The 16,144-nt window shown below is 39.5% G+C and overlaps 1 protein-coding gene across 3 annotated transcripts; it reads left to right on the forward strand.

Moving 5' to 3' along the window:
- Positions 1 to 308: 308 nt before the first annotated feature.
- LOC120570476 (myc box-dependent-interacting protein 1) lies at positions 309 to 15,102 on the forward strand. 3 transcript variants are annotated; one of them, XM_039818856.1, is made up of 19 exons: positions 309 to 643; positions 1,539 to 1,619; positions 1,889 to 1,943; positions 2,039 to 2,133; positions 2,658 to 2,753; positions 2,984 to 3,094; positions 3,208 to 3,300; positions 3,590 to 3,675; positions 3,853 to 3,928; positions 4,647 to 4,711; positions 5,374 to 5,418; positions 6,509 to 6,584; positions 6,972 to 7,094; positions 9,092 to 9,112; positions 12,211 to 12,600; positions 13,139 to 13,189; positions 14,083 to 14,157; positions 14,267 to 14,368; positions 14,478 to 15,102. In XM_039818856.1, exons 1-19 carry the CDS (start codon positions 557 to 559, stop codon positions 14,577 to 14,579), a joined length of 1,830 nt encoding a protein of 609 aa, XP_039674790.1. In that variant the 5' UTR covers positions 309 to 556; the 3' UTR covers positions 14,580 to 15,102. The 3 variants fall into 3 exon arrangements, with proteins under 3 accessions (XP_039674790.1, XP_039674793.1, XP_039674791.1); XM_039818859.1 differs by lacking the exon at positions 12,211 to 12,600 and having other exon boundaries at positions 310 to 643; XM_039818857.1 differs by lacking the exon at positions 5,374 to 5,418 and having other exon boundaries at positions 310 to 643.
- The last annotated feature ends 1,042 nt before the right edge of the window (positions 15,103 to 16,144 follow it).

A 16,144-nucleotide genomic window follows, 5' to 3' on the forward strand; every position in this document is an offset into this window, starting at 1 on the left:
TAGGTTAATTGTGAATGTTAGCTATAGATATAGGCTCTTTATGATATTATATTTATTTATCTATTTATTTATGTATTTATTTGAGACATCGATACTTTTAAGACTTGACAGTAGCCTATATACTGAGAATGTCTGAGGCTAATTTTAAACATTAGATTACAAAGATCAACAACGAGCATTTTTTTAAATCGTTGGTGCAGAATTTTATTTTTAAAGCTGCACATTGTGTTCATAATGTATCTGTTGATGTGTAGTTTCATATAATGTACAGATTCCTGTGTGGACGCGCAGCAGCAACTGTGCCTTTAAGAGCATCAGCATCCTCCTCTGTCACGGACGCGCACACAGCAGTTCAACATTTGAGAATACAGCTTAGCTTTCTGCACACACATCCCTTCTAAAGATACATCATAACATCACATAATTGCATTTATCGCCATTATTTCTCCACTGGACCTTGATGAATTTGCCTCAACAATCGCCGTAGCGGTCCATCAGATCGTTATTGCTCTTATTGCCTTCCTTCCCGCATCCAAAGACTGATCTGCGCTACAAGATGGCTGAGTTGAATTTGGGGAAAGGGTTGACCGCAGGAAAAGTGGCCAGCAACGTTCAGAAAAAATTAACGAGAGCCCAAGAAAAGGTAAGAGCTGCTCACTAACGTGTCAATGTATGGGGAATTATCGTTCAGGCCTACAAAGCCGTGAAGCAGCAGTGCCGCATCCTTCACCAAGGCGCAGTGTCGCATCACGACATCATAATAATAAGGGGGCTGTGGGCTATTTGGGGATGGGGATGTCCACTTTAAACACATCGTTCCTGTAGTCAATGTCATATAGCGGACACGTGCATATTGCAGTGAGATACGGTAAGCCTACTCATAATTTAGCCCATGACTGATGTGTTTCTGGCACTTTAAATCAATATCTGGGTATCTCAGTAAGTGTTTGTCACACAAACGGTGACTGCAGAAACACTCCCTTACATTTTGCTAGCACTATGATGATAAGTATTGCCCATGCTGCAATATGTAGTCTATAGATGGTAGATATGAGGCCTAGTCTATGCGTTCATGCCGTACGTTGTGCGCCGAATAAATGGCAGGGGGCGCTATTTGTCTATCATTATGCATCATGTGTAAGAGACACAAGCAGAGAGAAAACAGATAATGGTGACCCATTAAACACAGTGTGCTTTATACATGTGTGAATACTACTGTATTGACAATATGTATACATTTGTATGGAAATAATGTATATAATGCATACATGCATTCATGTATGATGTGATTATCTCTTATATACGTTGTGTCATCATACTGCAACCCACTCATTTTACTCATGAATGCGAAAAAACAAACATATTTGATCTTAAACTTAGAAGAAAGGGAGAGGTCAAGACAAGAAGACAGGTGAATGTCCACAGGTGCTGTGTCTTTTAGGGAACATATCCCTTCTTCTGTCTTAAAGCTGAACAGAATCAATTGCTAACCTTACCCTTGGTATTGTGGCTAATGTTATTATGTGTTTGGCTGACAGGTTCTTCAGAAGCTTGGCAAAGCCGATGAGACCAAAGATGTTGCTTTTGAGGAGGGAGTGATCAACTTCAACAAACAATATGTGAGTGAGTGAATGGCACTATGTCGAAAGGCAGAGTCATGTTTCTAGAAATCAATAATGCTAGTGACCAATTATTGCATACTTATATAGCTTGCCAGACTTTTTAGTCACAAACGTACCTCCTCCATATATAAACAGAATTTTGCATTAGCTCTAACAGGTTCATTTGCTGAGACTGAAATATGTACTGGCTCAACAGGCTGTGAATATGTCTCCTCACACTGGTTCATTTTGTGTTCTAAGACCCATGTTTTGTGTTTCACCCCTAGACTGAAGGCAGCAAACTGCAAAGGGACCTTCGGGCATACCTGGAGGCAGTAAAAGGTGACACACACACAAGCCTGTACAAATTCACACTTGCATGTACCAAGCTAAATCGATCTTCTGCTTATGTAGAATAAATGTGTGTTTGTCCTCAGCCATGCACGAGTCCTCCAAAAATGTGCAGGCGTGTTTGGCTGACATGTATGAGCCAGAGTGGTACGGCAAAAACGAAGTGGATTCGATTGTGGAGGTCAGAAACCCTTTTTTATGAATGTGTTTAAAATAAGAGTGGACAAACTGGTTTCCATATATAGGTCAGAACCACTTTATAGTATATTAGTTGATTGATTGTGTGTGTGTGTGCTTGGCTCCTTATTAGCTTATGCAGCGCAGCTGCAATGTTTCCTAGGGTCCGCACAGCTTGCTAATTCCGTCAATTAGCAAAATTATAAACTCTTGTAAGAAATGGTTTGGAACACTTTAGAATTTCTTCTGACTTCATTAAGTGCATTAATTTTAGATTATTGGCTCTTATGTGACAAAAGTACCATAAGCTAGCTGCAAGAAAACGCTGCAATCGGTTAAAATGGTTTCAGTTTATTCTTAATTTATCTACAAGACCACGAGCCAAGACATAGCAACAGAGCTACTGGAATTAACTCAAAAGTGGTGGAGAAATATATCTAAGAATCATACTTTTGTAATTAAACAACTTTTTTTTCTTATCTCTGATTGTGATTATATATGGTACTGTTATGTTCATCCATGCTGCAGGACTGCGATGTGCTGTGGACTGACTACCACCAAAAGTTGGTCGATCATGCTCTCATCTCCATGGATACTTACCTGGGCCAGTTCCCTGATATCAAGGTAAGCTGTGTCGTCATAGAAACCTGCAGAAACCACAACCAAAACATAACTAGCATTTAGTGTTCATGGAGTGGCAGCCAGCTCCACATTATACTGTATATTATTGTGCTCTTACTGAATTTTGAATAATCACACACTCCCGAAAAACAAGTTTATGTTTGGAAGATGAAAACTGAGTTTTTCCTTGAAGATGGAGACACTGAATAACACATGCTCCTCTTTTTGTTCAGGCACGTATTGCTAAGAGGGACAGGAAGCTGGTCGATTATGACAGTGCCAGGCACAACTATGCTACCACACACAAGACCAAGAAAAAGGACGGGGGCATTAAAATTACCAAGGTAAAACAAATTCAAAAATATTTTTTTATACAAAAGTAGTGGCACACTGATAATGTCATTTACATACGAATAAACATTGTGTTTATTTGTTGTATTCTGACTCTCTCCTCTAGCCCTCCTCTTTGTTGGAGAGGGCCACTCCAGGTTGGGCTCAGGGTATCTTGTCTGCACACAATGTTGCCCAGAGCAGTCTGTCCAGGAGCCAGGTACACAATAATCTTCCTGCACTTTGAACTTGTTGCATTTTATCGCTCTCTTTTTCTGCCCGTGTTCCCTATCACTTGCAACTGTTGAATATCTATCAAAGGCAAAATGAAAATGACAACGACAGAACAACTGTAGACAAACCATGTCAAAACATAAGCATAAGTGTCAGGAGATGTTAAGCTCACATACAAAACATACCCCAATGCATTGTGCCAATGTGTGTGTGTGTGTGTTTGTGTGTGTGTGTGTGTGTGTGTGTGTGTGTGTGTGTGTGTGTGTGTGTTTCAGGCTGAGGAAGAGTTGGAGAGAGCCCAGAAGGTGTTTGAGGAGATTAATATTGACTTGCAAGAGGAGTTGCCTTCCCTTTGGAACAGGTGTGTATGTGTGTGAGTGTCTGTGGAAACTGATTTTCCTGTTGATGGATGGACGCTGTAATTACATTTCACTTACATCTGTGCTACATTGCTTGTCCTTACAGGATGCTAAATTAAGTCAGGCCAGTAATGCAGTCAATACCGTCTCTCTCGCTCTCTCTTCTCTGCCCTTTCTAGTCGTGTTGGATTTTATGTCAGCACCTTCCAGAGTTTGGCTGGTTTTGAGGAGAAGTTTCACAAGGAAATTGGCCGGGTAAGTCTTGTATATGAACCTCTATTAGTGTTGAATTTAGATAAAGACCAGACAAAACAAATTGACACAGTGTAAAAGATAACAGTTAATGGTAAATGTCGACAGTGCCAGTTTAGACTACATCGGCAATTGAATCAACAAAAAAAAAAATACAGTAGGACGATGGTTGGGTATCGTTTGGATTTTTACGATTCCGATGCCGAACGAGTACTTTTAAAACGACTGCGATTCCTAAACCGATTCTTGAAAAACTGAAAAATGACATTAAAGAAAGGCTCTTTTATAGAGTTTTTTTTAAAATTGAAAATTATTTAAATTTAACAATAAATTAACGTAATAAAGTACTTACATATATCATAAGTAAACCTAAGTCACCTAACACACAACATTAACACGTCTGTTTCGGAGTGACAGAGGGAAAATATTTCAGTCGACACATTAAGTGGAACCAAAATGAGGAACTGAAATTTGCGTTCTAATCCGGTCCGATTCCTACCGGGTGCGTAGGAACCGGTTTCATAGTGGAACCGGGTTTCGTTACCCAACCCTAAGTAGGACATGATATTATCCTCTGTTTTACTGTCTGAGCTTGAGAGTTGTATATACTGTCTATCTGAATTTGGACATGATGATGCAAACAAGCTGTAGGATGATGATGATGTAATGCTGTTGTTGTTAGGTATACATATCTAACACCCCGTCTTCCCCCCCTTTGTAGTTGGATCAGGATTTGTATGACACCTTGGAAAAATTGGAAAGAACAGACATCCACCAAGCAAGCAGGTTAGTTTCATTGCATATTTTTAAACATCGCAGATGTTGATTCTAAAACGATTCACGAAATTAAGTGCCAAGGTATCTTTTCAGCAAATAGGTTTCTATAGGTTAATATATTTCTATGAAATCTATTAATATAAGCAACATAAACACCGACAGGCGACAGTGATGCTATTCAGTAATTAAAAATATTTTTTTTATATTCCCCGTAAACCTAAGGTTTTTGCGATTCTAAAGAAATCCCGTAATCTACTTGAAAACATCTGTTTGTGTGAGATCCCGGAAATCTTTGAGCGCTGAGCCTCATCAATCAATCACTGTGGTTGGTCATCTTAACCAGCAAAGAAAATACTTGCTATGTTGTATTTCTATGGCACCTTCTAGACTTGGGCAAATCACATTTCTGAACCTCTTGAGAGCACATAATTAATCGTGCTTGATGAATGTAGTGAGCAGCATCAGAAGTTAAAATAGCAGTAAATTAAGAGGTAAGGGTATTTGTAACAAACTCATTTATTTTCCCCATTATTGTAAGACAAGTGAGGAAACTTACAAAATATGAAACTCCTGGATTAAAACACTAGTTATTAAAAGTATTTTAAGCTACAGCAATAGACAAAGTAAATGGCATGCATTAACCTGGAGCCACCCCTGAACCCCCCTTTCAGAAAGACAGGTACCAGTGGCGCCTCATCGTCAGGAACAAATAGGAGGTAACCGGCAGCAACTGTGGTAACCATGGTGACACAACTCTTGTCTGTCCGTCCAGCTGTCTGTCTGTCAGTCAGTCAGTCTGCAGGCTTGAGAGAGTTGAGGGAGAACTAGTGCTTGGTTGTGAATTCACAGACACTGATGAGAGAGCTATGCTCCCAGAGTTGCAGATATATAAGAGCTGAGCAAACCTGCATGTTTAATGCTCCACCAGGCAAGGCTGTTACATAACAATACAACCCAAAACACAAGGTATGTAATGGAGTAATGTACATGTACATGATGAATACACTAGGGGGCCACAAAATGAGTTACTTGTCCCTGATTAACCCCTTTTTACTCCCCTTATCTGTGTAATGTGTACAGTTGTTCTACAGTAGCTTCCCAATTTCTGTGTGGTAATTTGACTAAACACATTCATTTAGAGATATGCAACGTAGAAGCACAAAACTGAAATGATAAAGGTATTCTAACTAGATCAAGCCAAGGCTTCAAGATCAGGTAAGCAGGATTCACCTTAGGGCCCTTATCATGTCAGTACATTGCTTTAGTCCTGCATATTCCCAAACATGGTTACAATTACAGTGTATTAACAAAATATACCTGGAGCTTTTGGTGTTAATAAATAAAAGCTGCCCTCTGGAGGCCCCACTTGTTCACTTTGTCTTGGTAACGTAGTGCTTGAGTTTTCAAATAGTTACCTCTTTCTGCCATTTGAAGCCACCAATGTACAAAGTTGCCTGGTCCAGCAATAAATTGCAGGTTTTCCAAACCTTAAATATCTACAGATCTAGGGCTGCTTTTTGTCAACAGTTAGTGCCTCTATCACTGCTCGCTTGTGAGGCTCACTCTTCTTGCATGACAGCACTTGCAACAACAACAACTTACGCTTGGACTGTAGAGCATGCATTGTAACTTTTTAAGTTGTGTTAGCTGTACTTTTTAACCTTTGATCAACCTTTCTCTCACATCATTTGCCAACCTTGTTACGTTCTCTGTAATATGTCTGTATTCTCTATTTTGCCCTATCTCTCTCTCTCTCTCTCTCTCTCTCTCTCTCTCTTTCTCTCTCTTTCTCCCTCATTCACTCAGTGCGGTTGGAAAAGAAGCATCTAACCACACTCTCAGGCCAGGAGGACCACCGCCAATCCCTAAATCTCCATCCAAGGTAAACACACACGCTCTCACACACTGAAACCATCTCTTTGTTCAGAGTCGTGTCTGAATAATGTCTCTACACAGGTATGACTAATAACAATCATGCTGGCTGCATTTCATGCAGGAGCCATCGTTAATGTAATCGGTTATCTTAATCGGACACAGTTGGATAAATCAGTTAATTTTGTCATCTGAGTTTAAGTTCTACAATTTTCTTCCCAATATTTTTTAATCTAACACTTAATTATTAAATATATATATTTTTTTAAACATTGAAATAAAAGCATTAAATTCAGTTTTGTAAAATGCAGACTGAAAACATAATGCTTATTAATCGAGCTTTGGCTTAATATTTACTTGTGGCACAACTTTATTATTGTTTCTTTTACCGTTCTAGCTAAGGCCTGCAGTGCCTCCTCCACCCAAGGTGACCCCATCTAAGGAGTTGAAAACAGAGAACATCGTCAGCCTGTTTGATGCTGCAGCTACTCCTGATATCAGCGTCACCTCCCCTACAGAGGTTAGTGAGCAGCTGCTGTTGACAAACAGCCGTAGCCCCTTAACTTCCAACTCTCCTGCGCAGGTCGGAGCCCTGTGTGTCCTTTTATCTGGCCTGCCCCTCCTCCTCCTTTTCTCTTCTAGTCTATTCATGTCTACTCTTGTCTATCCTGCTTTGCTGTCTCTTCTGTCCTGTTCCTTGACCCTGTTAGCCAATGAGAGCTCCTATTCCTGTTGTTATCAGTTTGACAGTCCTGCAGTGAGCAGCCTGTTGGACATGGACCTGGACTCTTTCAGTGCAACAACCAAGGCCTCTACGGTCACACAGGTGGATGATTCATGGCATGAACATATAGATCATAGAGAGACCCTCCACTGCAAGAAATGCCAAACTTCACAAGAGATTTTTTAATTTTATTCATGATATCTAAGTCCAAGAGAACTTTGCCATCTATTTATTATGCTGGGGAACAACAATATTTCCGGTTGCCAGTGCAGTTGTTTGACTTTAAATATATTGAAACATGCTTGTCTGGATACACAATAAAATCACTTGATAAGGATGGCATAATTTGAGGTATTACCTGCTTCTTTCCAATTTACCAAACCAGAGGAAGATGATGGCATGATGATCTGTAGACTACTGCTTTTAGTGACCACTTCTTCCTGCTGCAGCACTAAAGCCCTTCTCTGCTCTTACTTCCTTCTCTTCAGAACTCTACAGCAGAATGAAGTTTTAGATACTGGAATGAAATGAGTTGTACTTACTTTATCTGAGTGTACAACTCAGCAACCTAAAGTTGCTCATATTCCTTGGAAGGTGGGATAAAATAAGTACACCTCATGCTATTTCATTCAAAATATATTCAGCTGTTGTTTGATCCAGGTCTGCTACTCAGCCTCAGTACAGCATTCTTATACACTAATGAATGATGGCATGAAGCCTTCTGTATACCTTGACCCAGTTAGTAGGTACCAGAGCGAGGTAAACTGGCCCTATTATGACAGAACATGTAGGGAAAAGATCACATAGTTTAGTTTAGTTTATTAGGATCCGCATTAGCTACAGCAGGGCTGTCTTCCTGGGGTCCGACACATATTCAGACTAACACAATACAGTACATAGCAACAGAGAACATATATAATATGTGACAATGCTATCATTAACACCCTTAACTTAAAGGTTATAGTCCTGCCGACAAAATGTTTTGATCCCTTTTAGTTATAGTCCCTAACATAAACCCAACTCAAAACCATACACATACATCCACAATCACAGCTTTGTGTCCTCGCCATTACGTTTTCCCACACATCAACCAATCATTCTCAGCTAGTTGATTATTTTAATACTTTATTTTATATTTTAATATTTTGCTTGTTTAGATCACCTGTAGATCACTCTACATTCTTTAGACAATCTATGGCATTACAACACTAACGTAAAGCAACACAATCATTATGATCCCCAAATTTTACACCTAGTGTGATTTCAAAACTCATCATCATGTTCATGGTCATAGGCTTGAGAATTACATCACTGTCAGTAATGTCATCCATTGTTACAGTATTGTAATTGTTTACAGGCTCAGAGTTCATAACAGAAATTCTTAAAATTCTGTTATGTAAAAACTTCCTGTTTCTTTTCAGAAAACAGAATGAATGTGCGCTGTGTGATTTAAAATACCTACTTTGACTTTGCATATTTTCTGAACTACACCTTTGTAAACTATGAATCTAATGGCTACATGCAATGGTTTTTACCGTAATTCACATTAAGTTAAAGGATGCACTCACAGGGACAAACCTGCAGAGAATAAACTCCCCACTCTGCAGCTCAATAGCATAATTTAGCCCTTCAGACTTTACCTGGTTTTGCCTGTACTCTTGTTCTGCTGGAGATCTACTGCTATGGGCTTGTAGGTTTAGAGCATGGGACCTGCACCGGAAATGGATTATTAAGTGCAACAGAAAAGAGCTTAGTTTTGTCTTCTCATGCTATTCTTCCTCTGCTTTTCACAGACGGAAAACTGGGACTCATGGGTAAGCATATCATCCTTACCATAAAACATGTTTTAACATTCAAAAAGTTATTCTGCAATTACCATTATGATCATCATCTTCATATTCTTATTTCTTATTGTGTTCATAGTAACCATCAACTCATTTGTCAGTGCTTACATTTACTACAAAATAGCCATTATACATGCCCCACTCTCAATATGCTTGTTGCAGGACATGTTGGGTACTTCTATAATGGCTTTTACTGTAGATTAAAACAAAAAACAGTTCTATAAATGGATTTATTTCATTTGTCTGTCCCAAATATGTTTGTGCGTTGTCTTTGTGTCAGCAGTGCTTGATGTGACACTGAAGAGATTGTTGTACAGCACAAATTGAATTTGGGAATGAGCGTGGGTAAATTCAGTTTCAAACTAACATTTTACACTGTAATATAGTTTATTCAATCAATATAAATGGTCTCTGATGTGCAATCATCTAGCCATTACTTTCTCTTCTACAGTAAAGTTGCGGTATGCACAGTATATTAATGATAAACAGCATACTGTAGACCTAAAACCTATAAAGTATTGATCATAAGACACCCATCACATTCATAGAAAATTACAAAGTTAAATGAGTTATGAGATTAAAAACCCATCTTTGTGAAATGATTTGTAACTGAATCAACCTTTCTTTCTGTTTTCCCTTGTATCCCTGTATGTTCACATGTTACACTGACAGAACATGTAGCCGTTACATGCTCCATGTGACACACAGGGAACAGTTTTGTTCTGCAAGTTGAGTGAAGTTGCTCTTGTTTTCAGTGGATTGTTTCATGGAAATAAACGAACAAGCTGGTCGGCAACTTCACAAAGCCTTGCTTGCAACTTGGCATTCTGACCATTAACTAACCGTTTTGTTCATCCCTATCACTGTAAGAGAGATGTGTCTCAACAATCATACAGTTCTGCTGTATTATAGCTTGAGGCAAAGTAGTTATTGCTCAAAAAGGAATGACACTTCTTCTCTTACAAAGCTTCCTTCCTCTTTCTCCATCTGAACATAGCCGTGGGAATATAAACCATGCTTGCAAACTACATGCAGAAGATCCAACATCTATTTTCTGATGGGAAAAGGCTGACAGTTTTTGCGTTTCTGCCTTCTGCTGCCAGACTTCCTTATCTTCATCTGTCGTTTAATTTGATCTGAACCTTCTCTGTAAAGGTCTATCCTTCTACATCTATCTTCTTGGGTCTGATGATAATGATTATGATAATGATGATGATGATGATGATGATGGTGATGAATGATGGTGATGATGACTTGCTGCTGAACTCCTCCCATGGACGTCCATGGCATCTTTCAAGGCCCCATTTCTGCTAATATGCTGCAAAACTGTTCCATTGTCCCTTAAATATTACAAATAAGTTTAATCTAAATAATGTTTGATGCCAACTCCCCCAACCCCTCATCCATGGTTAAATCCCTTAAAAGGCCATTTTTGTGGTTTAGCAGGTTTTAGCCCTTTTAACTAATGAGGCATTATTTTTGCATCACAGGCACAGTGGTGCTTTGAGTGAAATGCTAACACTGTGCAAACATGCTGACAAAGACAATGCTAAAATGCTGATGATGAGCAGGGTTATGTTTATCATGTTCACTGTCTTGCTTAAGTGTATTATCATACTAACATTTGCTAATTAGCACTAAACACAAACTGCAGTTGAGGCTGATGGGAATATAATTTAGCAGGTTTTCAGTCATAAACCAAAATCAAAATGATGAGGGACAATGTAGTTGTTTTTTACTCTAAGGCAAAACTGTAAACCTAGTGGCACCAGAGGAAAAATCAGGGGATCTGCAAAAATGGATACAGCTAACACAACTTTTAGTTAATGGGCTAAAGCATGCAAAATCACCTGTATGATCCTTTAATGTTTGAACTCCTTTAAAGCTGAAGTGCGGAACTTTTCTCTCCCCCTTCTGGCAGTGAGAGTAATTACACAAACGCTGTTGATAATCTATTATCTGTTCATAATAACACCACGTCGCTGTGGTCTTTCACCCCTACCTGCCTGTCAAGGTTTTGGGAAAACAGAGGTAGACTGACATGCTGTGTAACCAATCAGAGAGCCAGAATAAGCAGCTACTTTGTGAAGTACTGTAAGCGAGTGAGCAAGGTTGGTTGACGGCACTTTGTGTACTGCTTATGGAACTCTGATGTAACAATGTCGTTGTAGAGTTAATAAACTACGGTAACACTTTACTTGAAGGTATCGACATAATCGTGACATGACACTGTCATGAATGTGTCATAAACGTTATAAACAAGTTAAACATTTATGACTTCTGTCATTAAGTGTCATTCGGTTTTTGTCATGACAAGTTGACATTGTTTGGGTTGTCTTGATTATGACAACTTGACATTAATCAAAGTGATATTACCAGAAGTTGTCTTAGTCATGACAAGTTGACATTAAATTTGTTTGGGATGTCTTTGTAATGACAACTTGACATTAACCAGGATGACATTACCAGAGGATGTCTTTGTCATGACAACTTGATATAATTCCTTGACATAATTCCATCCTGTTTACCTTCAAGTTGTCTTAATAAGGACACTCCAAAGAAATTTAATGTCAAGTTGTCATGACAAATACATCTTCTGGTAATGTCATTACAACCCGCATTGTTTGAACTTGTTTGGCAAGGTCTGGATGTAACAGACGTTCATTTATATGTAAAATTTCCGCACGCTAGCTTTAATTTTTTTATATCTTACCTGCCATTTTGATAATACAATCCTTATGCACCCCGTGAGTATCAAACTATATCTTTATCAATTTCCTAATCGCTTGTCCCTCAAAAATATTTTTTACTTTGTTCTTAGCCCACTGTATTCTTCATACTTTGGCCATACCTCCACACGCCCTGCAAATATTCTTCTTTTGTCCTGGTCCTGCTAATGTCCAAGTCTTTTGCCCATTGAGATGGTGAATCTGGCCTCAAATATCCCTTATACCTTACCTTTTTGTCCCTTAAAGTTTCCTCAACTATTAAACCCCTAATAATACCCATAAAGTAAAAATTTTTTTTTTTTACTTCTGACTCCTTGAAACCTGACCCTTGCCCCTCAGCATGAGGACATTGGTGCCCAGGAAGAGCACACCAAGCAGCACTATGACCCTTTGGCTGCTGCTGCAGATGCCTGGGGGGATGATGGTACACAGCCTATCCGCTATGACCCCATAGCAGCCGCCGCAGAGGGCTGGGGGGATGACGGAACCCGACCAGTTCGCTATGACCCTGTGGCTCTGGCTCAGCAGGCAGAGGGGGATGATGAGAGCCAGCAGGCTCATTACGATCCCGTGGCTGAAGCCCAGGAGGACTGGGGGGATGAGGGGGGCCAGCCGGTCACAGAAGTGCCTGCCCCAGAGGATGAAACACCTGCAGCTGAGACTCCAACTGATGTCGCTGAGGAAGAAGCCACACCAGCTGCTGCTACGTTGGATGATGAAGAGGGTCAGGTAACCGAGGAGAGAAAAAAAATGGAAAGATGCATCTGGACGAAAATGGTGGATGCATCGATTTTTGAGGAGGAGGTTTGAGCATGCGGTACTGGACAGAAACAGATGATAGAGAGATAAATTGTGAATGGAAGGTGGAGATATGGAGAAATATTTAGGATGCATCTGGACCAACAGCATGGATGCATCAACTGTGCAACAGAGGGCAAGTTAGAAATTAATTTCTGAGGGAATAAGAAGAGCATAAACACCTGCTTCTCAATACACTTAGCTAATCCCAGTCACTGCTAATCAAAAATCCACGCATATAGTATGCTGTGCAAAACCTGTGCATTAGAATCCAAGCTTACCGTCTATTCCACATACATACACATACTCCATATATAACTTTGCTGTTTAGGCTGGGCGGCTTGTCTTTTTGTCTGTCTTTGTCTTGTTTGTGTGTTCTGTCTTTCATTCTTCCCCCCTCCTTATTTCAATCTTTCATATGTCTCATTCTCTGATCTTGTTCTGTTATTCTATGTCTCTCTGCTCCCAGGGTGAATCTGCAGCAGCAGCAGCACCAGAGGAGGAAGCACCGACAGAGGAGGTTCGTGCAAGAGGAACTACTATAACATGCAATAACTGTTATGTGCTTTTCATTGCAAAATTACAGATATAAATATAATGATGTAATATTGTAACATTGTTCTTTGAAGAGCTTACCACCCGTAAATATTTGTTATGTACAGTATCTGTATATATGTTTTAGGTGACTATATTGCATCATGCTTATTCTCATTTACTAAAAGAAAATCACATAATTTTTGTCTATAATATGTCAGAAAAACATTTTTCCTTAACATGCTTGAAATTACATTTAATTTAATTTAATCAAAAACATAAATTACTTAAAGCTTTAGTGCGTAACTTTTTGATCTGTTACATTCAAGCCATTGCCAAGTGAGTTGCTACAAAGCTAATTAAGACTATCAGCTCCACAAAACTCTCTCTGCATTTCTCAGTATGGCTATGTTCAGAAGACAGTGGCGTCCGGTGACAGAAGCTTGAGTGAAGATAATTTTCTCTTCTGAAGATTCCATCATGTTTTATTAATCCTCCGTGTCCTCCTTGGCTACTAGCAACTGCTCGGAGGAGGGAGGGGGGCGCTTGCGCAATCACGGAAGGCTGTATAATGTGGACGCGCCAACAATGTTGTTGTCATTACTTAGAATTCCTCATGGGGGCGACAAAAACGATGCACTATAGCTTTAACATTGTTTCCAATACTGAAACTGGACTTTAAGCATTTTCTAAAAGCAAGTATCCTTTACTGTATGGTGTAGTGTCAGGTTACAGACACTCTTATAGAACATTCTGCTGGCAGAGTTTTGTTAAATCATGTTTTTGAGAAAATAAGACTTAATTATGGCTCTTTAAAAGATGAACACATTTTTTTATTTTGCACTACATGTCAGTAAATAGAACATCTGTTTTTTCTAGACACCTGAAGTAGCAGCAGAATCAACAGAAGTAGCATCAGAGTCTGAAGAAATGCCTCCTGGCTTCTTGTTTAAGGTAAAACAAAATAAGATCGCTATAGTGCTGAGCATCTACTTAACCCAAATATAAATTGTGTATACATATGGAGATCATTAATGTTTTTTTTTTCATTTGTGTGATACAGCTCCAGGTGATGCATGATTATGCTGCCAATGATACAGACGAACTGGAGATGAAGACTGGTGATGTGGTGCTGGTAATCCCCTTTGACAACCCTGAAGAACAGGTACACACACACACACACACACACACACACACACACACACAGGTATTGACTGTGGTGTCACCGTGACAGTGAGGTGAATATGTCTTTATTTGCATGTCTGTGTTTTTAGGATGATGGCTGGCTGATGGGAATGAAGCAGGACGACTGGCGGCAGAACAAAGGAAATGCCCTTAAAGGAGTATTCCCTGAAAATTTTACCCAGAGGCTGTGAAAGAGGAGGACAGAACGTCATTCCAGCTTCCTTCTTCATGTCTCTCTTCCTCTTGCCTCAATCCTTCTTTTCCTCTCTTTCCCTGATACTGTATCTTTACTAGGACTTTGGCCATAGAAGCAGAGCTGTCACAGCCGTGGTTGAAATCCTGCGTTTCTAAGGTCTGCTACACTGTGCTAAAAGTGGATCTTTGCATTTCTTTGGATTTCTGCCAACATTTACAGTTACAGATGTAGCCATTTTACAGGTCCCACTCTTTGTAGTCTTGCTGCACTATTGTTGCTACTCCATATCGGAGGAATTGATTAGAGAATCCTGATCATACAGGATCGATGCAGGGATGGGTGCCTCTGCAATGGCTACTGCTGCAATTGCATTATGTTTTATTCTTAGCCATGTGTCATCATAAACTCTCCAAGGCATATTCCACCACCATAACAGAGAAAATGTATTTTGAGATGTGCTTTTGTTCATCTGATAATGAGAGATTGAGAACAGTATAAAATTATTAAGACAATGCCAAGTGTAGCAAATTGTCCCTTACATTCATATAAGCCCTGAAATGTGTGTGTGTGTGTGTGGTGCGTGCGTGCGTGCGTGCGTGCGTGCGTGCGTGCATGCATGCGTGCGTGCGTGTGTGTTTTTTTTTTTTTTCATATAAAGGATGGGGTGTAATTACTAAAGCCAGACTGACAGGAAGGTACATGTAAACTTAGTAGAGGCCTCACTATGTTTGAAACATTCACCCAACACACTGGAAAAATAGAACCAATTCTTAGCTGGCAATTTCATCCCAGTCAAATGCGAAAAGACCTTTGAATACATAAGGTTCAGAATCAGCATGTAACCAGCCCATAAACGATCAATTGCATTATGTTTTATTCTTAGCCATGTGTCATCATAAACTCTCCAAGGCATATTCCACCACCATAACAGAGAAAATGTATTTTGAGATGTGCTTTTGTTCATCTGATAATGAGAGATTGAGAACAGTATAAAATTATTAAGACAATGCCAAGTGTAGCAAATTGTCCCTTACATTCATATAAGCCCTGAAATGAATGTGTGTGTGTGCGTGCGTGCGCGTGCGTTGCGGTATGCGTGTATGCCGCGTCGCGTCGCGTGTTTTTTTTTTTTTTCATATAAAGGATGGGGTGTAATTACTAAAGCCAGACTGACAGGAAGGTACATGTAAACTTAGTAGAGGCCTCACTATGTTTGAAACATTCACCCAACACACTGGAAAAATAGAACCAATTCTTAGCTGGCAATTTCATCCCAGTCAAATGCGAAAAGACCTTTGAATACATAAGGTTCAGAATCAGCATGTAACCAGCCCATAAACGCATCAACAGTGAGGATATATATATATATATATATATATATATATATATATATATACATACATATATATAGGCAATCTCACCAACAACTGGGCTTGAATTAAGCCACTCACTAATGCTGCTGAGGAAGATCTCCATCTTCTCATGTACAATTGGGTTGTTTAATTTTGGCAGTAGTCTGTTTTAGCCACATGTGTAGCCATCAAGTATCATTTATTTTTT

The sequence above is a fragment of the Perca fluviatilis genome, chromosome 12, assembly GCF_010015445.1.
Source record: "Perca fluviatilis chromosome 12, GENO_Pfluv_1.0, whole genome shotgun sequence".
Lineage (NCBI taxonomy): Eukaryota > Metazoa > Chordata > Actinopteri > Perciformes > Percidae > Perca > Perca fluviatilis.

What these genes read in the sequence shown, in the direction of transcription:
- LOC120570476 (XM_039818856.1), top strand. Translation starts at nt 557, where the DNA reads ATGGCTGAGTTGAATTTGGGGAAAGGGTTGACCGCAGGAAAAGTGGCC. An exon ending in ATACCTGGAGGCAGTAAAAG is followed by an intron (nt 1,944 to 2,038) that starts GTGACACACACA and finishes GTTTGTCCTCAG; the next exon opens with CCATGCACGAGTCCTCCAAA. An exon ending in TCCCTAAATCTCCATCCAAG is followed by an intron (nt 6,585 to 6,971) that starts GTAAACACACAC and finishes TTACCGTTCTAG; the next exon opens with CTAAGGCCTGCAGTGCCTCC.